Consider the following 22,926-nt stretch of genomic DNA (forward strand, 5'->3'; position numbering starts at 1 on the left):
CCCCATGCCGGCCTCCGGGGAAGGAATGGTGAGACCTGGTTTGTCAATGAGAAAACTAAGGCAGAAGGCAAGGCACAGAATGCTATTAGAAACGGTTTTCAAAGAATATTTAATAGAAATTTTCAAAATGTATCAAATTGAATAAATCAGATCAACAAGCAGTGCATAGAATATAATCCTAACTTTATGAAATATCCATATATTATGTATAAAGACACTCACATATGTGCCAAGGAAAATACTAGAAGGAATTATTAACAATGGGTTATCTCTGGTGGGATTATACATGTTTGTATTGTTTTTTTTCAACAATTTCCCTGGCATATGCGTAATATTTTCTTAAGTGAGGAAAAACTTAACAAAGAATCAAATGCTCAAGGCTTCCCAGTAAGAAGAGAAGCCCCAGAAAGTTTGTCCCTTAGCTTCCTGTGAGGCCGCAGGTGGCCACGGCTCTCTGGCAGGGCTGCGGGAGGGCGGGGCCGGGGGCCCCTGCAGGTCACTGCCAGCCAGGGCTCTGTCCACAGGCACAGGAGGCCACACTCATCCCAGGAAATGACCAAGTTTAGATTTCTTAGGAACAGCGTAGCTTTGAAGTAAATACAGCAGCACCTTCCAAACACATTCTGGGAAGGGCAGGTTTTAATAGGAGGCCCACACAAGGAGGCCCACATTTGCAAATTCTTTTATGGTAAGACCAGTAACAGATGCCCCTCACTCCACACACATGTTCAGACATGGTGCTCAGTGCTCTGCGGAGAGGCCTGAGCCTGAGCCCCATCACAGCCTTCCGAGGGCACAACCAGTACCCTTTCTGCAGAGGAAGGACCTTTAACTCAGAGGTTATCTAACTTATTGAAATGACCAAGAGGCAGAGCCAGGATTTGATGCGAGGTCTGCTGACTCCAAAACCCGCCCTCTCCTGTTCCTAGCCTCCTTTCCTGTGAAATTGTAGGGAATTTCTTGGAGCATGTTACCCACTTCCCTACACAGAGACACAAAAAATAGAGGCTTACCTGATAAGCTGGCATCAAGGCCAAAGCTGAGTGTGATTGTGAAGATGTGTGCTGGGAGGGTGGGGGGCGAGGCAGGTAGAGCAGTTCGCCCCACACTGAATGGCCCCCGACTGGGCCATTTGCTTCCTCCTTTCATGTCAGCCTTTTACTTTGCTGTCAGTGGGCCCGAGTTTCCCGCCCTTATTTATGCTTCTAATATGCGTCCTTGAATGTAACCTGGGCTGCCAGGGGCACCCAGATAAATAAAATGGCCTTGGTAGCGGAACGCTGCCACCTCATCGGCTTTGTGTCCATAAGGATCTCCCTTCTCTGAGGCCTTTTCTATTGGATTCCCTGTGGTGGCCACCTGGATGGCCAAAGGTGCTGGAAGGCTCAGGATGGCTGTGACTGCTGCATTTTCAGCTTTACTGCATGAAAAGGAAGTCCTGTCACGATCCTCACATTCCTGGTCAGCACACTGATGAGAGAGGGGTCCACATCTTTAAAACATTCATTTCACACACTTTCTTGATGCCCCCAAACCATGCCGGGTTACGTGCTAGGCCTTGAAGAGACCAAACGTTGACATCTGTCAGAAGTTTCCAAGCCTCCACTGCCCTGATCTGGGAGGAGAGAGCTGTTAAATAAGGTCTTGACGTGGCAGGCTTTACGTCCTATGGCAGCTGGGCACTTGACTCAAAGAGAGGAGTCAGGGTGGCAGGAAGATTCTCTGGCTCGAAGGGCCTTTGGAGACGGAAGAATTTGTGTCCTCATGTCACAGATGGAAAACTCAAGTCTGAATCAGGAAGAGGACTTGTCCAGACAACAAGCAGGGCTGAGTTGGAACCGGAATGCAGGTCTCCAGACATTCTGGCCAGTGCTTGGTCCAATCTCTGCCAACCTGAGCTTGAAGCCCCAGGCTAGTGGGGAACTCAGTACCTTCCAGTCTGGACCAGCCCCCTGTGTACATGGTGGGGCGGGGGATCTCTTCCTCTGTACTCGCTTCCAGAGTCCCTCCCAGGTCCAGGTGGGGGACTGCTGACCCGCAGCGTGGCCCCAGCCTCCACCCCTGCTCCAGACCTGCTCTCTGGAAACCTGGGTGCAGAGTGAATTCCAGGGATGGGTGTCCTTGGGCACATGGGTCATTCTGCCTCTGGGCTGTGCCTGTGGGTTGGGGCAGGCCCAGGACCTGCTATTAATGACACAGTATTTCAGGGTTCAGGCAGCTGGACTCTGTCTGCTCCAGCAGGTAAATTATAGGCTTAGCAAGTCAGAAATCAAATAAACACTCCAACTGCTTCTGCTGCTCCAAGGAGAACAGTGGTTTCCGGGAACTTCTCCACCCAGCTCAGCCTAATTACCACCTGTCACTCCCCTGGGACAGGGGCCTTTTCTTTGGCTCAGAGGCCCCCCCCCCCAAAAAAAAAACAGCACAGGACTCAGGCACACAGGGTGACCAGCCTGCTCTTACCTCCTAGACTCCAGTAGACACTGACCGTCTTCCCATGCCTGGCCAGAGGCGGCCCAGGCACCGCACACTGGGTGCAATGGATTGCTCCTTAGCATGGCAGGAGTAGGAAACCAGTTCAACTCTGAATGGCTGGTGGGTGCCTAATGTTTTGTGTTGTCTTCAGACTCCGTGGAAAAAGTGCCTGGGCTGATGGCTGATGGCTGTGGGCAGGGGCATAGGTGGTGGTGGCATCTGTGCGTCTGCCAGGACCACTCACTGCAAAAATTGCCCTTGCTTCGGCCAAGTTACCTTTGTCTCAGTGCTGAGCCCCACATGAAGATGGCGAGGGAACTGGAAGCCCCAAGGCTCTGCTTCTGGGGGGGCGGGGAGGGGTCACACCTCTTCCCCAGGCAGGAGAAGGGAAGGCCCAGGGCAGGAGGCGTATCCAGCGTCTTGTTTTTCTAATGTGCTAACTGGCAGTGGGCCAGTTAGGAACCCAGTAATACACTGTACTGAGGGCATGTACATGTTTATGCCCCGGAACTGCCCAGTGTTGCCCACCTAAACCCGTGGTGAGTGACGCAAAGCCCAGCCAGCCCCACTTCCACTCCAGGTGCAACTCAGATGATTCCCGGGCAGCCACAGTGTGGGCCAGGACGGCCAGGGCAGGTCCTAAGATAGGCCTTGTGTGCTGACCGCAGACAGTGCCGTCGCTCACCAAGCCTGCTGTGTGCCTCAGGCTCTGCAGGGTGGGGGCCGGGCAGAGGGGCCTGGAGACGACCAGACTGAGCTGGACGTGGGCAGAGGGATGAGGCCCCACCCTGCAGCTGCGCCGGAACGGTGACGGCATTTGAAGGTCTCCTGCCCCCGGAGAGGGGCCTGAGCCAGGTGGAGGCTGCAGCCTCCCGAGGGCAGGGCCTCAGTGGCAGCCGCAGGCCTTGACCACCATATTGCGGTGTTTGCGCAGGATGACATTGTTGCTGCTGTCATAGTAGAGCACGGAGGTGGCGCTCAGCTTGGTGGGCGCACAGCACGCCTTGGGGACTGCGTCTGGCTTCATCAAGTGCACCTGCCGGGGAGGGGCGGCAGGCAGAGGCATGAGCACGCTGGCCTCCCAGGACCCGCCGGCCCCGGCCCCCGGCTCCTGCCTGCCCCTGGAGCCTCCATTCTCCAGCCAGGAAGGCGTCACGTGCACATGGGCCCAACCCTGCTCTCCTTGACCCCTTCCCTCCCCCGAGGCTCTCAGAGCGCCACCTGGGCACCCACCTGCTCCCTGCCACGTCCACTCCCCTTAGGCCCTACAAGGGGCGCCTGGTGACTGGTCCCTCTGCCTGGTGCCCCTGAAGCACTGACCCTCTGGGGGCCCCTCCACGCCTCTCTCTTCTCCGTGCTTCTGTAACGCCCCTGACGCTGTCTTGTCCGCCTGCACTGTCCATGCTTTCTCCTCCTCTTCTCTGGGAGCTCAGAGTCGTGGAACAACTGGCTAAGCCAAGGATTCTAGGTTCACCCGGGGTGTTCAACAGCATTGTTTCTCAAAGCACTTTTCGCCCCTCATAACAGCTTCTAAGGCTCAGCATTACTCTGAGAGATGAAGAAACTGAGGGCACACGGGCCCCGTGGCCTGTGGCAGGACTTGGACCTGGGTGTAGTGGTCCCACGCCCTCCTCCTAAACAGCTTTACCCACAGAAAAAGCCTGACTGAGGGAGCTATTTCGGCCTCCAGACAAACATCCTGAGACTTGCTTGGCAGGATGAGCTGAGTTTACACTGGTCTCCTCATCAGGCCCCACAGAGAGGGGCCATGAAGGCAGCCCCGAGCTGTCAGGGGCAGGAGAGGAAACCTGCTTCCATCTCGTGCGTCGTGGCTGCTCCGAGGGCCCAGGCCCGCCTGGCCCTCACAGGCTGCTGAGCAGGACCTGCATGAGGCTGTCAGGGGGACCTGCTCGGCAGCCTGGCTCCCGTTCCCCAATGCCCAGCCCTGTCCTGGGAGCCCCAGGTCTGAGCCAGCCTGCCAGGGCTCCTCTGTGTCCCGCTGGGGAAGCTGAGGCCTCTTTGAAGATGTCCAGCCAGAATGGGACATGGGGGCCACTGCCACTCCACATGTGTTGTCTGGGCTTGGCATTCATGGGCCCACGTGAAGAAAACCGGGTGACACCACGCTCGTGCACAGCCCTGGGGCTCTAAGTGGCTGGAAACCAGGGATGGCCTTTCCTGAGTTGGGACACTGGAGAGAGAAATCGGGTGCCACACGGCTGCTGCCATTCTGCGACTCCACCCTAGACCAGAGCTGTATCAGATCAGCGACAGAAAGAGAACAGCCTTGTATTCCATCTGGCACCAAACAGGTTGATTTGTGGAGTCTAATGTGCCATTCCATTGAATTTGTTTTTGAGCCACTAGGAGACGAATCAGAGGTTCTGTTACTTTAGGTACATTTCTCTCACTTGTGGACCTCAGTTTTCTTCCCTGCCAAATGGGTATAATGCTATTTTTCTCATGTCCAACACAAATGTATCTCAGACACATGCCTTGTGCTTGCCAACCAGGATAGGGAGCACAGAAACGTCCCAGACATGGTCCCTGTTCCCATAGTCGGGGGGGGGGGGAGGGGACATGGGGAACACTCCTACAGACAGCCGGGACCCCTGGGAGCGGCACAACAATCACAGCGGGCCCTCAGCGCTGTGGGGCATTGAGCGCTGGTGACCACCCCTGGCAGGGAAGGACCACAGGGGAAGCATGTAGGGCGGGCAGGAGCTGGCTGGGCCCAGGGTAGAGGGGGAAGCCCTCCAGGTAGAATGGCAAGTGCAAAGGCAGGGAGGCAGGAGACCCAGGGCATGTGCTGACATTGAGTGTGTGCAGGGAGAGGAGGGCAGTGGGATGGGTGCGGGGGACGTTGGTGAGGTCGGCCAGGTGGCTGAGGGGCCCCGCATACCAGGCTGAGGGCTCCGACTGCCTCCTGGAGATAATGGGCAGGAAGGGAAGTTTCTCAGCTGAGATGAGGTCAGACCTGTGCTTTGGTGAGACCACCCAGCTACTGCGTGGAGAACGACCTGGAGGGTAAGCCTGGAGGGACACCTTCCTTCTCTTGGCCCCGCAATGGCCCAAGGTCCCCTACAACGGCTCCCCCAGTCTCTCCAGGGCTCCCTTGCTTCCCAGGCCTCTCCTGTTCTATAGCTGCTGTGTCCCCAGAGAACCTTATCTGTTCTCAGGACCCGAAGACCAGCCACGGGCCACGTCTCCCAGTTCAGCAATTCAGCCCGGCCACCTCTGAAGTCCAGACTCAGGGATCCAGTCACCTGCCCACTTGGCCACATGGGGTCAGTCACATCAGGCCTCAAACGTGTGGCAGAAGCAGATGACTGATTCCTCAGCCCACAGCTGCACCCACCTGTCCCTCAGCCCGCCCTGGAGGTCCCTGGTTCCTGCCCTTGGCCCTCCCTCCCTTCTCTCCTGACAGGGGCCCTGCCTCCACCATCCTGTGGCCTCAGTCACTGCTCACCACCCAGCAGCCACCCGGTCCTCTTGTCAGGTGACCGCAGCAGCCTGCTCACTCTCCTGGCCTCCACCTTCCACCCGTGGTCCAGCCTCCCATCCTCTCACCGCAGCCCGAGTGATGTTCCAGAGTCAGATCATAACACTACTTTGCTGAAACCCTGCAAAGCCTTCTCGCTTTACTTGGAATTCAATCCACTCACCTGCCACCTTACCAGGGACCCCCGAGGCCTATGTTGGTGGCCCCGGCCCACCCCAGAGTAACCTCCCTTAGCCTTTTTCGCTCCTCTCCAGCCCTGCCTCTTGTGGACCCTGTGCCCTCCCAGCTGCTGCTGTCCTGGGGCCTGCGCACTGGATCCTTCCGCCTGGTTCCTCCTCCTCATGCTGAGGCCACGTCCTCCGTTCTCACAGGCCCCACCGTCGTGGCCTGGCCCTGGCTCCTGAGTTCACTGACAGCTTTCCTGAGAGCGCAGCCGCCGCCTTGTCTGCACCCAGCATAGCTGAGCGCTCACTCCTGCGGAGCCATCCTGGGGTCTGTGGGCTCGGGTGGGGCAGGGGTGGGGGAAGGACGGCCCTGGAGGTGCAGGTGCAGTCGGCACCCCACATCCCTCTCGGGCGCTGGGAGACGCACGTGCTGGAGGACGCAGCCTGTCAGCCCCAGGAAGGCAGCCCCCAGGGGCCAGCAAATCCCAGTGGACGTTGACAAAGGAGGTATTACATGGTTGAAGCCTCTTTTGTTACAATCATTTACTCTCACCCTAAAGCATCACCTTGACAACTTCCTACGAGGTAAACACAAGGCTGGGGATACTAGGAACTAGGGAGTCTAGGGAAACATTCTAGAAAGAAGTCTCAGCACAGCAAACATTTAAACACTGAGCAATAAGCAGCAGCAACGATATTCCTCACATCACATTTTTCCACATTTAAAGTTACCGCAGACACCAGGGCATCAAAAACCACACCCTCTGTGGAAAACCAAGAGCTGGACCAGGAGAACGAGCCAACGGGGAGTAAAAGGAAGGCGGAGCCCAAGCCCAGAATGGCGCCAGCACACGCCATGAGGCGGTGGGTGAACACACCCCCGTCTCTCCCCGCGTGTGCACGTGTCACAGGAGGTGAAACACACCAGTGTGCACAGTACACGTGTGTTCAGAGCACACCGGTGCCCAGGTGGGATACACACCTGGTCCGTATATGTGTGCTTGTCACCACTAGTGGCTGCCTGTATGAGTCTGGGTCCCACCACACGTACCTGCATGTCCCCACGTGCACGTGTGTGCACGTGTGTGTGCACCTGCACTGAGTCTGCACACGGGCCAGCCAGCACACGGGTGGGATGTAAGCACACGTGCACGCAGCAAAGGTTCCATGCAGAGAAAGCTCCCTGGGACCCAAGCAGGTCTCCCATCACCTCCTGGCTTTCTGAGCCCCTCTCCTCAGCGCACCCTCCCCCCAGGGTCCAGGCAGGACGGCGAGGTACTGACCAGGGACTGCAGGATGGCGTGGTTGGTGGCGTTCATGCAGGAGTCCAGTGGGAAGGAGCACTCTCCCTCACAGTAATAGGCTGAGTAGCCTTGGGGGGCGATGACCCAGTCCTGGGGGAGAAGGGGGAGAATGGAAGGTGTGTCCCATCATGTGGCGCCTCCCGAGACCCCTGTCCAGCACCTGTCACGGGACGACTCAGGGCTGCCCCTTACCCTCCCTCAGCCTCGGGCCCCTCACGGGCCATCCCCCAGAGGCCTGCCATCCACCTGAGGACCGTCAGCAGACAGGACGGGAACAAGCTTTCCCCTTCACCGCATCAGCACTCAGCCTATCCTCTCAGCCTGCCCCCACCCCCACGTCTCCTGGAGCCTCCGTCGTCCCAGCAAAGCCACAGAGGCACTGCCACCCTGGCCTCAGTTTCCCTGTTGGAGCTCTGACATTTTATGGCTCAGGATTCAGATTGTCTCCATTTTCATGGTTTTTATCAGAAAACGCTTTCTCACTATAAAAGTAATATATTCTCCCTTTAGAAAACTGGAAAACACAGAAGAAAATAATTCATGAGAAAATGGAATTCCCCATAATTCTGCCTCCTCCTGGAGATACTCTTAACGATCTTCAGGTGGGGAGGGTCATTTAAGAAAGAAGGAGGAGAGTAGAAATTACCAGCCAGCCGAGGTCCTGGAAGCTGACATAGAGCTCGTGCCGACGGCAAACCTGCCGGCCGTGGGAGCCGTGGACGTTATCTGCAGGGGACAGATGGTGCAAGGTCTTTTCTGGGGTCCTGCTCTGTGCGGCTACCACAGGGGACTCCCAGGGCAGGGGACGCCTTGATGGGCACATTTATGGAATAAATGAATGATGGGAAACTAAATCACTTGGTCTCCTAAAGCCCATCCCTGCAGTTCTGCTGGTGCCATGACCCAGCTCAAAAACCTTCGATGGCTCCAGACGCTCCCATCGGCTCCAGAGTAACCCCACGCTCAGCTCATCCTCCCCTGACTTTCAACCTGTGGGCTTCCTGATGCTCCAATAAACAGCCCTGGAGACCCTCTGCCATTAGGCTGCGGCACCTCCTCCTTTCCTCCTGAGACACCTCACCTCTCCTGCCACACCCATTCCACAGGTCACGTGGCGCACACTGAGGTCAGCCAAAGGGCCGACCCCCATGCAGGAAAGGAAGGCCCGTAGTGGGTCAGGACCATCCCTGATCCCCAGGGGCTGAGACTGGTGGGGAGACCTTCACCTAAACCACTGTGCCTCCCACAGGGGACCTGGGGAAGGAACAAGGGCCACCAGGGGCGGTGCTGCCTGGAGGAAGAGGCACTGGATTCTGGTAGATTCCAGGGAAGGTCTGGTGAGCCAGCGGAGGGCAGAGAAAGGACTCCTGGGTGGCAGAGAGGCCTTTGAGACAGTGTAGCTGGTCCCCACGGGCATGGGGCAAAGGAGGGTGTCAGGAAAGGTGGCTGGAGGGTGACCATCGGCTTGAACCCTACTGAGGGGTAGAGGGTTGTGTCACCACCACTATTTCCCGGCCAAAAGCCTGTGGGCTCAGACCCGGCCAGCCCCAGACCTCACCAAAGATGCCTGGGAGCTTGTTCGGCTGCGGCAGCTCGTTGGTTTTTTTCTGCAGCCTCTTCCCCAGGGGCCTCACTGCCCGAGGGGCTCGGAGAGGGCTGGGGCTCGCCCTGAAAAAAGTGACCATGAAAGGCTGTTTGGAGCGCGGCGCCCGTTGCCCCAGCAGACCAGCCAGGCCAGGATCCACGCTGTGACCTGAGACAGAGAGAGGAGAGGGGCGGTCACTCAAGGGCAGTGGTCACAGCAGGGACCTCTGCCGGGGCCTGGGCAGGCCCAGGAGTACAGGGGCTGAAGGCCTGAGGGGGACCCACTGTGCCCCAGTTTCCTCATCTGAAGCCCGGAGTCCCCAGTCCAGCCCCTGCCCCCAGGCAGGCAGGCCTGAGGGAGACGGTGGAAGGAGGGCTGGTGAACCACAGGGTCAGTATTGGTGACAGTCATGTACAGGTTTCAACGTCATTTTAACCAATGATCCCACTTGTCTTTACAGTAATCCTGGACCTCATGTGTCACTGAGAACCTTCAGAGTCACTCCATGACGGCCCAGAGCCACACAGCCAGGGATTCTCAGAACCAGGGTTCCCACCTCGGTCTGAGGACTCCTAGGCCCGAGGACTAGCCCAGCTACCCATACTTTCTGGGGGGTTAATGTAGGATTGATAACACCCAGCTGATTGGAGCAGCTGCTGGGGCTTGGCGAGTGCTTGTTCTGACGAGCAGCTCCCAAGAGCGGAGCACTCACTGTTCTCTGAGGCCATAAATGAGATACCAGGCTCCGAGGGATAGAGACACTGCACCAAAGTCCCAGAGCCCAAGTTCTTACCCACAAGGCCCTATTAGTGGTTAAAGAAAGAAAGAGAGGGCTGTGGGTAGGGACACAATTGGGGCCTAGGCTCCAAGAACAGTGATGCCTATAAAAAACGGATTTTACCCCACAGCCACTTAAAGACTAAGGACACCATAAAAAACACACTAGCCCTGTAAATGTCGACTCCACCAAGGAAACAGTCTTCCTGGACCTTTGGTAGTCCCAAATGAACTTTTGATGTTTTAATTGTCAAAGCAATATAATAACAACTATAAAGAGACTTTTGAGAAAAAAATATCACTCATACAGCATAGCTTATCGTTATACATTTAAGTTACTTCCTGGCTTTCATTATAAGGATGAGAATGCGACAGAACCTCTTCATTTACTTTTCCTGTGGAATTTTCTTACACCCAACACCAAGAGCATGATTACTAACTCACTTTTCTGTTGCTTAAAACACAGTGCCTGGGGCCGGCCCGGTGGCTCAGGTGGTTAGAGCTCCACGCTCCTAACTCCAAAGGCTGCCGGTTTGATTCCCACATGGGCCAGTGGGCTCTCAACCACAAGGTTGCCAGTTCAACTCCCACAAGGGATGGTGGGCTGCGCCCCCTGCAACTAGCAATGGCAACTGGATCTGGAGCTGAGCTGCGCCCTCCACAACTAAGACTGAAAGGACAACAACTTGAAGCTGAACAACAACCTCCACAACTAAGATTGAAAGGACAACAACTTGACTTGGAAAAAAAAAGTCCTGGAAGTACACACTGTTCTCCAATAAAGTCCTATTCCCCTTCCCCAATAAAATCTTTAAAAAACCCCCCAAAAACCACAGTGCCAAGTGTTCCACTGCCGTGTACACTTCCCTTCAATGTTGCAACTCTGATGCCCACACATGTACATGCACATATGTCTGTGCATACAGAAACACACATGCATGCATGTATATATACAGTGTACATATGTACACATATGTAGGTACATGTATGTGTTCTATTAACAGTTCTAATATGATTCTCCATTATACACCACAGGTCAAGGATATTGTCTGCCCCACCCATAGTCTTGTTCAAAGGTCAGCTGTGCTTTAGACCTATGTCCAGGGGCCATACTGGATTGAACAACTAATTAATCCTGAGGCTAACCTTTGACCTATGACATCACCTGCCACAAAACAATGTGCTGGGCCCATCAGAGAATCCACTCATGACTGATCCTGCTGAGACAGTATTCTGTAGCTGCAGGAGCTGATGCTGGAAGGACCCCAGACAGAAGCCATTGGGGAGTGTTTGGCTCATGACAAGTCATAGCCCTGAGGTGCAGAGCCACAAGACACATGAAACCTCTGAGAGCAGAGGGGAAACATGAGGATGAGGAGGTAACAGAGCAGACAGGAGTGGGCGTGACCATCATCAACGCGGGCCTGGGGTGAAGCTCCACAGCCGGCTCACGCCTGGGGACCGCCTTGGGCATGGGCAGCCCTCCAGGCCTGTGTGCTGCTGCCCTTGAACAGTAGGATCTGTGCAAGGTGCCACGCAATCTGCATCAGAGCCAGGACAATCCTACCCTTCCCAGCAAACTGTGCAGAGGCCTGTCTGCGGGGTGTGGCAAGGGGACTGACACCCGGTCTTTCAGATCCTAATCTGGGAAATCTGGGAAAGGACCCCTTGCCCCTCCTTCCAGACACCAGAGTGACGCCTCCCTTTCAGCTCTGCTTTTTGCTCAACCCAATATTTGGGCAGGCTCCCTGCCTCCAGCTCATCATGAAAAGGCCCAGGCTGTGTTGTTGGTGGTCCCTAGGTTGCCAAGCTCTGACATGTCCCATTCCAGAAAGGCAGAGGTGGGAGCTTAAGAACCTCTGGGGCCCAGGATCCCTGCCTGGATGAAACCTTGGAGAGAATGCCAGCTGTGGACCAGGTCTGTTTTTGTCCCTTAGGGTACTCCAATCACATGAGGATGGGGTGTTCAACCCTTTTTCTTCTTCCTACTATCTTAACTAGCTCTGTAACTTATCTAGCCCTGGAAACCTCTGCCTGTTCCACGCTGCTGCTGGAAAGTTCTGACACACAGAAGCCCCCAAAAGTATCCTACTGTCCCCTTGATGATATTCCATTCCAACACCCCCACCCCACCCCGCAACCTGGTCATGGTCCCTCATCTCTGTATTCCAGTATCTGTCCCTTCCTTCCAGGTGAGACCATCGTGAGGCCTCTCTGAAAGGCCTTTCTTGACCAGCTGGAATTTCTTGCTCTAATGCGCATGCTCATGACAATTGTGCACCCCCTGGAACTACGCTGAGGCTGCAAGCTCCGTTACAGGCTTTGACATCCATCCCCCCCACCCCACAAACTCTTTTATTTTTTCTTCCTAGTCTTTCAGACTATGGATTCAGGATGAAATACCACACAGCCCCTCTTGGATTTTAAAGGAATGTCAACAAGGGGCCAGTTAGGGCTCCACAACAGAGAGGAAGGATCTAAGTGTCTGTTCAGGTCGACACAGGAACACTATGAGTTACGATGACAAAACCCATCTAAGTCCGTCGGTTTCTAGAACGCCTCCTATCATAAGCCGCAGCACTTGGCAACACACAAGTGGACTGTTTATTCCCAGAGTTAACTTCCTGGTGGCATGTTAGCACCCACAGTGTCTCCCTTTAGTCAATCCCATTACCAGGTCACTGTTCCACCGAGGCAGTCTTGCTTTCCTTCTAGAGACCATCTATTTAGCTACGAGGAGGAAGCATATGGGGGGAGGAGGTGAGGCTACAGAGAAACAAAATTTAGCAACAAAATGAAAGGCCCCAGAAGAAAAGTCAGAGGGGCCAAAGGAAAAAAAAATCTTTCATTTAGATAGCATGTCTCTGATCACAAATTGACATTTATATTTATGTTTTTCATGGCACTAGTAAAATGGTGTCTTAGCTATACTCTTAGCTTATTCCCTCATCATTTCCCCCCCTACATTCATGATTCATTCATGAGGGAAGGCATTTCAACAAAATCCTTCCTATGGGATCCTCTCAAGCTACATAGAATTTAACGTAAACACCACAGACAGTGAAGAGGGCATCCAATGTCCTCAGTGACTGCAGTAGAGCTGTCTTAGGACTCACGGAATAAACAAGACAAATGTTTGTGTTTTCCTTTTGTTTTAATTAAAGTCATACCCCCCTTGAGAGAATACAGTCTATGTAGGCATAGAAAGTCTGAGATGCCAGGAGAAAATTGGTCATCAGACTGGATTGTGGAAATGATAAGTATAATTTCCGACTTCCTTTGGATGAAATCCTGTGAGGCAAAAATGAAAAATAGCCTCTGTGACCACGGTCTCCTTCCGGGTTAGACTGCCACCTGCTGCATGGGTCTGAGATGGGGTGAGATGGCAAAGGCGCTCCCTGTGCTCTTTTGGATGTCCTCCACGGTCAGGCCTTCCCAGAGTTCAATCAGCGTCAGTTCTTTCTTTTTGTGAATGTCAAACATGGCTTTTTCTGTGATGATTAAGTCTACACACTGCTTCCCAGTCAGGGGCATCATGCATTTGTCCAAGATTTTATGTTGATTGGCCTTGGTGCAGTGCTGGATGGTGACCACCACTTTGGTCTTGATACTGGACACCAAATCCATTGTACCCCCCATTCCTTTCACCTTCTTTCCAGGGATCATCCAGATAGCCAGGTCACCATATTTGGAAACCTGCATGGCTTCTAACATGGTTAGATGGATGTGTCCCGTTCGGATCATGGCAAATGAGTCACCAATGGAGAAAAAGCAGCCCCCAGGAAAGATGGTGACTGTTTGCTTGTCCGCATTGATGAGATCTGCATCAACCTCCTCTTTTAATGGGAATGAACCCAAGCCCAGGATTCCATTTTCACTGTGAAGGTGAACAATTAAATTGGGGCTGATGTGGTTGCTGGCCAGAAGGGGGATCCCTATGCCCAAGCTGGCGTACATGCCATCCTCAAATTCAAGAGCTGCCCATTTGATGATTCGCGCCCTTGTGTCCTTCACAGACATGTCTTTTCCATCTTCCTCTGTCTGGATTGTTAAATGCTCAATTCTTTTATCATATTTTTGCCCCCTGTATCACGCGATCTACATAAATGTTAGGAACGTGGACGTCTTCGGAGCAAACGACCCCACATCCACCATTTCTTCAACCTTTACTAGGACGGTTTCTGCAGCCTCGCACACGGGCACGCTGGAATTCCTGGCGCTGCCCTTGAAGATGACGTTTCCTGCACGGTCGGCCCCCCACTCTTTTACCCAAGCAAACTCCGCCGTGATGGCGCGCTCCCCGGGAGACTCCCTCACCTCTCTGGGCTGACTCAGGATGGCGACGTGGCCGTCCTTGTGGAACCTGATGGGGGCGCACCCTTCCTGGGCGAGGGTCCCGTAGGTCCCCGCGGCGCTCGCTCGGGGACACGCTTAGCCTGGGGGCCCCGGGGCGGCAGCTCCAGCTCCAGCTCCAGCTCCAGCTCGCCCGCCTGGAACCGGCGCTCGCAGGGCGCGTTCTCGCCCGCGTAGGAACAGATGATGCGGTTGATCTGCTTAGTCGCCAGTGAAAGGCCCAGCCCGAGGTCGTCCACGCCCACGGCGCTGCTGACCACCGTCAAGTCCTTCACGCGGGTCTCGAGCAGCGCCCCAGTCAGGTTTTCCCGCATACCACAGAGCCGGAAGCCGCCGACCATGATTTTCGCCCCCCGAAATGTCCTTCACAGCCTCCACGGCATCCCTGTACAACTTGGTGCGCGCACGAACTCTGGTGGCGAAGCCACGCACATCGCGGCTGGCCCGCGCGGGCCCGAGCCGCCGGCGGGCACAGAGCGCCCCAGTACTGGCGTCAGCAGGGGCACGGCGTCCACCGCCTGCTCAGGCTCTGGCTTGTCGGCCAGGGCAAGGTGGTGCTGGTGGTGCTGGTGGTGGTTATGGCGGGGCCCTGGGAGTCTCCACCACGCCGCCCGCGCCGTCCGGGGCACAAGTAGGCCCCGAGTCCACGCCACTCGGGAAGCCTCAGTCCCCTTCCTGCTCCATCACTACGCTCCTTCCTCCAGTCCCATGGCTCTAAATCCACTTACATGTCAGTGGTTCCCACATCTGTGTCTCCAGCACCCATCTGTCCTGGAATGACATTTCCATGGACATCTGCCAAACTCTCAAGGGTATCAGGCCCAGAGAGAACTCTTTTTTCTACCTCAAACCTACCCCTCCTCTATATTTCCCTAATTCAGGGGGAAAAAAAATAAATCCACTGGCTGTATCCATGTTACCCATGGATTCCTCTATCCACTTTTCTCCATTTCTGCTTCCCTCACTCCTCTCACCTGGACACTGGCTCCTGGGGACTCTGGCTTCACTTCCCTTTTGTGCCCCACAGTTCACACAACCCAATGAGGTGAGAGGAGTGTTTATTTTATACTCAACAATAGTTGAGATTTATAGAAAAATGGCGAAGACAGTATAGAGTTCCCATATACCCAGACCCAGTGTCCCCTGGGAAATGTTAACATTTAAATTACTATGGTATATATTTGCCACAACTAATGAACCAATATTGGAATCTTATTTATTAAACACCGCGATGTATTCAGATTTCATTACTGTTCTCCAAAGTCGTCTTTCGCTTCCAGGATCCCATCCAGGACCCACGTGGCATTTAGTCATTACAGCTCCCCAGGTGCCTCTGGGCTGTGACAATTTCCCAGGCTTTCCTTGTGTTTGACCTTGACAGTTTTGAGAAGTACTTGTCACGTGTTCTGTAGGATGTCCTTCATTTGGGTTTGCCAGATGTTTTTGTCATTGTTAGACGGGGTGATGGGTTTCAGAGAAGATCCACCAAGGAGAAGAGGCTTTCCCAGCCCATCATATCCAGGGTACACAGGGGCACGTGACTTATTCGTGGGAACCTCGATCACCTGGCTGAGGTGGTGCTGGCCAGCTTTGTCCACCGTCAAGTTACCGCCCCACCCCGCTCCATACTGTCCTTCTGAGAAGCCAGTCACTAAGCGTAACCCACACTGAAGGGCTGGGAGGGGTGCCACACCTCCTTGAGCGGGTGTCTCAGAGGGTTCTTCTGTAAAATCCCAAACCAGATCCTGTCATCCTCCACTGCTATTAAATGCAAGTGCCCCTAAAAACTCCAGCCCCTTGCCCTGGTTTATCGTAACTCAGAATGCCCCCTGCCTGACTCTCAATCTCCTCTCCTTCCGACCTCTCCCTGGCCAGCTCTGCTCCGGCCATGGCAGCCCCTGGTGTAGTCAAACATGCCAGTCCTGTGCGCACTTTCAGGCTTTCTATCCCCTCTGCCTGGGATAAAGGAGGCTGTCCCCCCAAAACAGCTGGTGAATGAATGAATGCATGAGTCCTCCTTCTGGCGAGGAGAAAACGGAGGTTTGGAAAGATAAGTAACCTGCCAAGGTTACAGAGTTAAAAAGCTGTAGAGCTGGGCTTCAAACCCAGAGCCTGAGGGTGTAATCTCTTTCCCTCGTGCCCTGCCCAGCACGGAAACTCCCAACATAGAAGACGGCTCCCCAGAGATAAAGAATCGCCCATTTCTTGGGGAAAGAAAGCAGGGACTCACTCTCTTAGCAACTCCAATGTTGGTTCTGCAGAAGGACAGGAGGGAAATCATCGCTGGTCAGGGCTTCCTGCTGTCCAGAACTGTGGGAACCTCGCCCTCTTTATCCCACTGACCCCCACAGTGGGAAGGGCATTTTCACCCCAGTGGCCACAGGAGAAAGGGGTGGGCTTCAGGGCAATCAGGGGCTCCAGCTGTGCCTACTGCCAGCAGCCTCGGAGGAGCCCCCAGAAGAAGGTTCACCGTCTGACCCCTGAGTCTTACCATCCTCCGTTTCCACATAGAGGCGGAGTCCCACATCCTTGTTACGGTTCAGCAACCAGTGGTCACTGGCCACTGTCACATCCAACACCAGCCAGCCCTCGTCCCCAGCTTGGAGCGTCTGAAGATCCAAAAAGAACAAGTCAGACTCCCTGTGGACACGAAAGAACAATTAACCGAAGCCGGCACAGCTGCCTCCGTGTTTCCAGTGCCCGCCTGGGGGACAATTAGTGGGGCATCGACCCTCCTGGCTCTGGGCTGGGCACCTTATGTGCCTTGTCTCACTGTGTCTACCGTGGAAAGGTGTTACTGTGCCCGTGGACAGATGGGGAAACTGAGGCTCGGGAGCTCAACGACCCATCCAAGGTCCCACAGCCAGGATGGCAGGGTGGGGACTTGAAGGAACGACTGATGCTAGGCCTCTCCCCAGGTGCCGGGGCCTTGAGCCAAGCGTCCGGCATCTGTGAGGGTGTGCGCCCAGGAAGCTCCCCTCTGTCCTCTGGGAAATGTCATCCCCGCCCCCGCCTGAGGGCTGGGAGAGACACATGGACAGAGGCTTGACCGGGAGTTGGGGCCCAGGGCAGGCACCTGTTGGCCCGCTCCCTGACCACCTCGAACATGCTGATGTGGAAGGTCCTGTTGAGCGGGTGGGTGCTGGGCAGCTTGTAAATCCGGAACTCAGCAGCTGTGACCGCCTCCCCTGCCGGGATCTGGGTCAGGTCAAAGCGGAACTCCTTCCAGTGGGGCTCCTGGTGGCCCAGGGTGCGGTCCAGCTCCACTGCAAGACAAAGTGGGCTGGTGTTCACTCCTGGCTCTGGGCTCTGGCTCTGGGGTGGCAGGGCCCGGGGGAGCCAGGGGCCTGGGCAGCCTGGGGAGGGCATTCCCTCCCTGGGGAATGGGCTTGACCCCAGGCTCTGCTCGTCGGGTGCTGAGAGGGCCCCACGAGGCCTGCAGTGAGATGCCAACCACAGTGCCCGGCACATGGTGGGTGCCAACAAGGGCAGCTTCCATTTCTGGCCACAAGCCCCAAACCCAGCAGGCCTCGGCTCAGCCCCCCTGCCGATTCTGGGACCCCCAGATGAGGCAGAAGACAGGTCCTGGGGAGACGGACATCAGAACCAAGGCAAAAAAGGGCCATGGGCTGGGCAAGGACATGACAGTGTATTTCAGAGTCTGCCGATGTGCGTGGATGGCACGTGGGAAAAAGAGTGACTGCTCGCAGGTGACAATGGAACTGGGCCTTGGAGGATGAGAGTGCATTTGCCATGATGTCATGGGAGAGGGACACTGCAGAGGAAGGACCAGCATGAGCAAAGGCCTAGAGCTGAGGGACACACGGCACAGGCAGGAAAACAACAGCCAGGAAACACAGCAAAGGGTGAAAGATGGCAGGTTCCTTTTGGAGCAAGGTGAAGGAGGAAGGAGGGCCAGAGGGAGAGATAGGAAGGAACAAGAAGCAAGGCAGGAGTGACAGCTCCTGAAGAGGCCCAGTCAAGCTGGGGTAGTGAAGGGGCCGATAACATGGTGAAGTCTGAGTAGGCTTCCGGGAGGAGGTGACATCTGAACTGGCCTTGTTGGAAAGGATAGTCTTGGAGGATGAAGAGGTGGTAGGGAGGGCGTTCTAGGCAGAGAGGACCTCGTATGCACAGGCTAAGGGTGCCAGAGCCATGTACATGTCAGCGGTGTGGGGTATGGGTATAAACATAGCTGTGACCTGACTGCTGAGGACTGGAGCTCCGGCCTAGGAGCATAGGCTATGCCTCTGGTCAGTGGGGAGCCAGGGTTCTGGGCAGCAAGGGAGTGGGTAGTTTGGGTGGAAGATGTGGGGAGAGGGGAGAGTAAAGCACGGGTGGGAGGGGACCTGAGGCAGCAGGGGTGGGGGTGCTGGTCCAACACTCTGGGCAGGAGGCCATGGACCTGGAATAAATCCCACATTTCCCCAGCTGCCCGGAAATGCCCAGGGCAGTATATTTAGAGCCGCCTCACTTTAGCCTCCTGTCACTTTCAAACACTAAAAATCTGTGTTTCCGGAGAGCAGGGGTGGGAGCTGTCCAGCGCCATCCCCAAAACCCAACACTGAGATTTTAATGACATGTCTGGGAGTCTTTTTAAAACTTCTCTCTCAGGCTACTGGGCTCAGTGACCACAAGTCACCAGGCTGGTGGCAGAGGCGGATGTGGGGAGCACTTCATGTCCTCGCGGTGGGGACCTGGTCCAGTGATGTACAAGCAAACAGCTGTGCTGGGTGGGGCCAGGGGACACACATGTTTGGGCAGGAGGAGATGGGCATTTCACCCCCGGACAGGGGAGGAGAAGAAACAGAACATCCACCGTCAGTCAGGGCGCTGGACAGGCAGCAAATGCCCACCCGGAGCCAGGCTGTTTCCGAGGCAGCGTGGCACAGGTGCCATAGGGGTCCTGCACAGGCACAGAGCGTGGAGAGCAGGGTTCTGCACCTTCTCCGAGCGATGGCCACCATGAATATCTACACAGGACTCCCCTGCTCCACACACACACTGGTGACAATTCCCGTGGATTCAGGGACCACACAGACCACCTCCATTGAGTGGCTGTGTGACAATCCCCCATCTGCAAAATGAAATGGGTGCAGGCTGTTGTGACAGAGAATGAGGACGGGTCACTCCATCACATCCTTTGCCTGCCCCTTCTCAAAGCATCAGTAAGTGCATCTGTCCCCAGGCACTGGGGGGCTGACGGGCGGGTCCTGGGGGCTCACTGGGAACTCTGTCCACAGGCCTGAGGCACATTTCATGGTGGGTCCAGGGACTGAGGCAACAAACCACAAACCTGCCAGCTCTGTGTGGGCACCAAGCCTCGCGGCCTCCCGCCCTTGCTGGGTCAAGAGGACCTTGTTCACCTGAACACACCCCAGTTTCAAACTTCCGTTCTGTGGGTTTGAAATCAATAAACCACCCAGCAGTTCCAGCACAGGAAATGGCCCACCCTGGCTGTTCCAGGCAAGCACCAGAGGGTGGGAAACTTTTAGGAAAATACTGCTTTTCATCAGAAACTGATAAAACTTCTTGGGGTGCAGCATTAAATGAGACATTACTGTAATGGACCAAAGGGGGTGTCCCATTTCATTGGTAGGACTGTGGGGATGGACATCTTTTCAGATGTTGCTCCTTTGGGTTAGGGAAGATAGCTCTCAAAAGCTGAGTGAGGAAAAGCATTTGCTGAGACCTGGATTGTTCCCTGAGGTAGTCCCCAGCCCCTGCTTTAACCATGTAAACCTTGCTGAGAAGCATAGATGCTCTGGCCTGTGGCTGAGGCTTCTGGTCCTGACCATGTACTTTCCCCGCGAGCTCCTCATCTGTGAAGTGGGCATATTAGGAGCCTTTCTACACAGGGCTGTGAAGGACTTTGTAAAGAGCAGGGGCCATATCCTAGGAGTCGGGGAGGGCTGCTGACCTCTAATTTCCTAACATAATTGACGTACCAAAGTGATGACATCTGCCATGTGTGAAACTCAAGAGCCCTGGGGTGGCAGGAGAGGGAGACAGTCAATATTCTTTTTTCTGAATAAAGTATGAAATGAAAAGATTATATAACATCAAATGTATCAATTCAACTGAAAGGCATTTGGACAGCGTCAGGGCACCTGCTTTTCACCTGCCTGACCTTTGTCAAGGCGCTTGATCCTTTGGGCCTCAGCGCCCACATCTGCAAAACAACCACTTGAATGAAACTGTAAATGAAACTGTAAAAAGTCACGTTTGCTATTGCAGCCAGGACTCAGTTATGGTCCAGCAAATGCCTGTAATACAGTATGTAGGAGCATTTTCTTTTCAGTGTTTCTTCATGCCTCCACCTTCAAGCTTCCACCTTCCTCAAGCAGGGCGTGGAATCCCCCAAAGATGTCCAGGCTCGGAGAGGCAGCCTCTCAGCAATGCCTCTATGGCCATCACCCAAGTTCTGGTTCAGGCACACAGCAAAAATTGACCCTTTCTTCATGAAAGTGCTGAAGATTACAGAACTTCAGAGCTCAATGGACAGAGATCACCACATACGCTCTCTTCCCACATTTGTACACATGTGGAGACGGAACCCAGGGGTCCCGACCCCCATCTGGGCACTTTCCATTGCAGTGGACCTCCATCCACCATCTGATGCTGAAAGAACAGCGTAGAACCCGAGATGGACATGGCCTGTTGCTGCTCCCCACCCCACTGCTATTGTTGGATGGTCCACAGAGGAAATTTATGGGAAGGGTCAAGGTCTGTACAGTGTGATTTTTCGGGTTTTCCCAGAAAAATTTCGCTGCCGGTTATGGGGTTGGGAAGTTCATTCCCGGGTCCCCTGGCAGATTCAGACAGGCTGAGTGAAGGGCAGAGGGTGCTTCCTTCCTGTCCTATGTTCTGGATTCTGGCTATCTTGAGATAGGCCCTGCCAGGAGTCCTCCATGGTGGCACTGGAGGTGAGGGAACCATTGACGCTTGGAGTAAGGTTTCTGGCTAGTAAATTATTTCCCTCATGTGCAAAATCTAGGGCAGGGATGACTAATGGGGGGGGGTGTCCCATGATTTCCCCTTTGGGCATGTAGGAGATGACTCCTGACTATGCCGTCCTCTCATGCTCTGGAGCCTTTCTAGCAACACTCATTTTGTTCTATTCATTTTTCCTGGTCACATCCAGGAATATTCATTCATTCATTCAACGCATTTGAAAGCAGTGCTTATTAAATGCAAGCCATGATTTAGGCACTGGGGAAACTGCAGACAAGACAGACCAGCCCTGCCCCTTAGGAGTTTATAGTGCAGTGGGGAAGTCCGGTAGCAAACAAGAAAGTAAACAAGATCATTGCAGGTGATGAGGGTTGCGAAGGACATCAAAAGAGGGACGGCACGGTGCTAATGCGGGGAGGGTGTGCGGGAGTCACTTTATGTTGAAATAATGTTAGATTATTTAGATTTAGAGAAAAGTTGCGGCAAGAATGGTACAGAGACTTCCCATATGCTCTTTACCCAGGTTCCCCTGAGAAGAGCATCTTACATTAAGCAAACCATAGCATAATGATCAAAACCAGGAAACTGATATTGGTACAATGCCATTAACTATAGACTTTTCTTGAATTTTACCAGTTTCCCCACTAATGCCCTTTTTCTATTCCAGAATTCAATCAAGGATTCCACATTTCATTTGTTTGGTGTCCTTGGTCTCTTCTGATCTGTAACCATTGCTAAGTCTTTCCTTGTTGTTCCTGACTGGGACACTTTGGAAGAGCACTGGCCAATTATTTTGTAGCACGTCCCTCAGTGTGGATTTACATGATGTTTTCTCATGACTAGACTGAAGTTACGGAACTTGGAGACGAATACCACAGAAGTGACGTTCCCTTCTAAGCACATCAAATTGTAGGACCAAGCAAACAATTAGTATGCTAGTACCCCATGTAGGACCCCATTATTCAGTGAAAAAGAAAACAGAAATATAAAATTTAAAAATTTGAATAAAAGCCTAAAATACTAAATTTGAATTGGAAAAATTAGTCTGAAGGCATGATTTTTTTTTTTCTCTTAGAAAATATACATTCCCTAGCTTTGTCCACTGAAAAAGCCTCTGAACAATGGCCACGCAGGGAGAGTGGGAGCCTAACGCTCAGGGGGCCGTCTCAGTGTACCCACTCCACCACAGGGCACAGGGCTCTTGGAGAAATGGCCGATTTCCCACTCAGGGCAGGCAATGCCTGAGCAGAGCCTGGAACATCTCACAGCAGAGGTGAGGAAGCTCTCAGAAACTCCTAGGTAAGAGTGAAAGTACTTGGAAGCCAAACTGAAGAGGCTTCACAATGGTCAAAGGGACAATTTGAGCACCAGAGAGAATAACAAATACAAATGACTGAAACTCATCACATAGGTTAATGTCTATTAGTTCATCACCCTCATCATAAAACAGCGGCCTGTTTTACACAGGATTTCTCACCCTCGGCACTGTCGACATTCTGGCACAGATACTGCTTTGTGGTGGGGGCTGTCCTGTGTACGACAGGAGATTTAGCAGCATCTCCAGCCTTGGCCCACTAGATGCCAGGGACATCGCCCTCTCCTGCCCAGCTGGGACAACCAAAATGTCTCCAGATATTGCTAAATGTCTCCTGGGAGATTGAGAACTACTGCCTTGGAGAAACCTGGTAAATTAGGGGGAAAAGTAGTTAAGTCTGGAGAAGGAGAAGGAACCGGCCATGTGAAGAGGTGGCCCTGCATGTTTCAGAAACATCCAGGAGCCCGGTGGGGCTGAAATCTAGTGGTCCAGGGGTG

At 54.0% G+C, this 22,926-nt stretch overlaps 2 protein-coding genes across 3 annotated transcripts in view; both read right to left on the minus strand.

The window, feature by feature from the left end:
- Nucleotides 1-3,350: 3,350 nt before the first annotated feature.
- The window catches only part of LOC308500296 (bone morphogenetic protein 8B), a gene marked incomplete at its 5' end in the record, with an annotated part of 29,061 nt that continues 9,485 nt past the window's right edge, over nt 3,351-22,926 (minus strand). Inside the window, 6 exons of one of the 2 annotated variants that reach the window (XM_081054699.1) lie at nt 3,351-3,511; nt 7,425-7,535; nt 8,092-8,171; nt 9,004-9,198; nt 16,652-16,800; nt 17,237-17,426. In XM_081054699.1, coding sequence (XP_080910825.1) covers nt 3,362-3,511; nt 7,425-7,535; nt 8,092-8,171; nt 9,004-9,198; nt 16,652-16,800; nt 17,237-17,426 — 875 coding nt within the window. In that variant the 3' untranslated portion in view covers nt 3,351-3,361. Of the gene's footprint in view, nt 3,512-7,385; nt 7,536-8,091; nt 8,172-9,003; nt 9,199-16,651; nt 16,801-17,236; nt 17,427-22,926 lie in introns of both variants that reach the window. The other variant, XM_081054698.1, reaches the window with a different exon arrangement.
- Nucleotides 13,150-14,926, minus strand: OXCT2 (3-oxoacid CoA-transferase 2; the record flags this gene model as incomplete). The annotated part of the gene is given in 6 exon segments (XM_081056430.1): nt 13,150-13,890; nt 13,892-13,935; nt 13,938-14,229; nt 14,232-14,514; nt 14,516-14,647; nt 14,889-14,926. Coding segments are annotated over 6 exon segments (1,530 nt in total).

The sequence above is a fragment of the Rhinolophus hipposideros genome (genome assembly GCF_964194185.1).
Source record: "Rhinolophus hipposideros genome assembly, chromosome: 8".
Lineage (NCBI taxonomy): Eukaryota > Metazoa > Chordata > Mammalia > Chiroptera > Rhinolophidae > Rhinolophus > Rhinolophus hipposideros.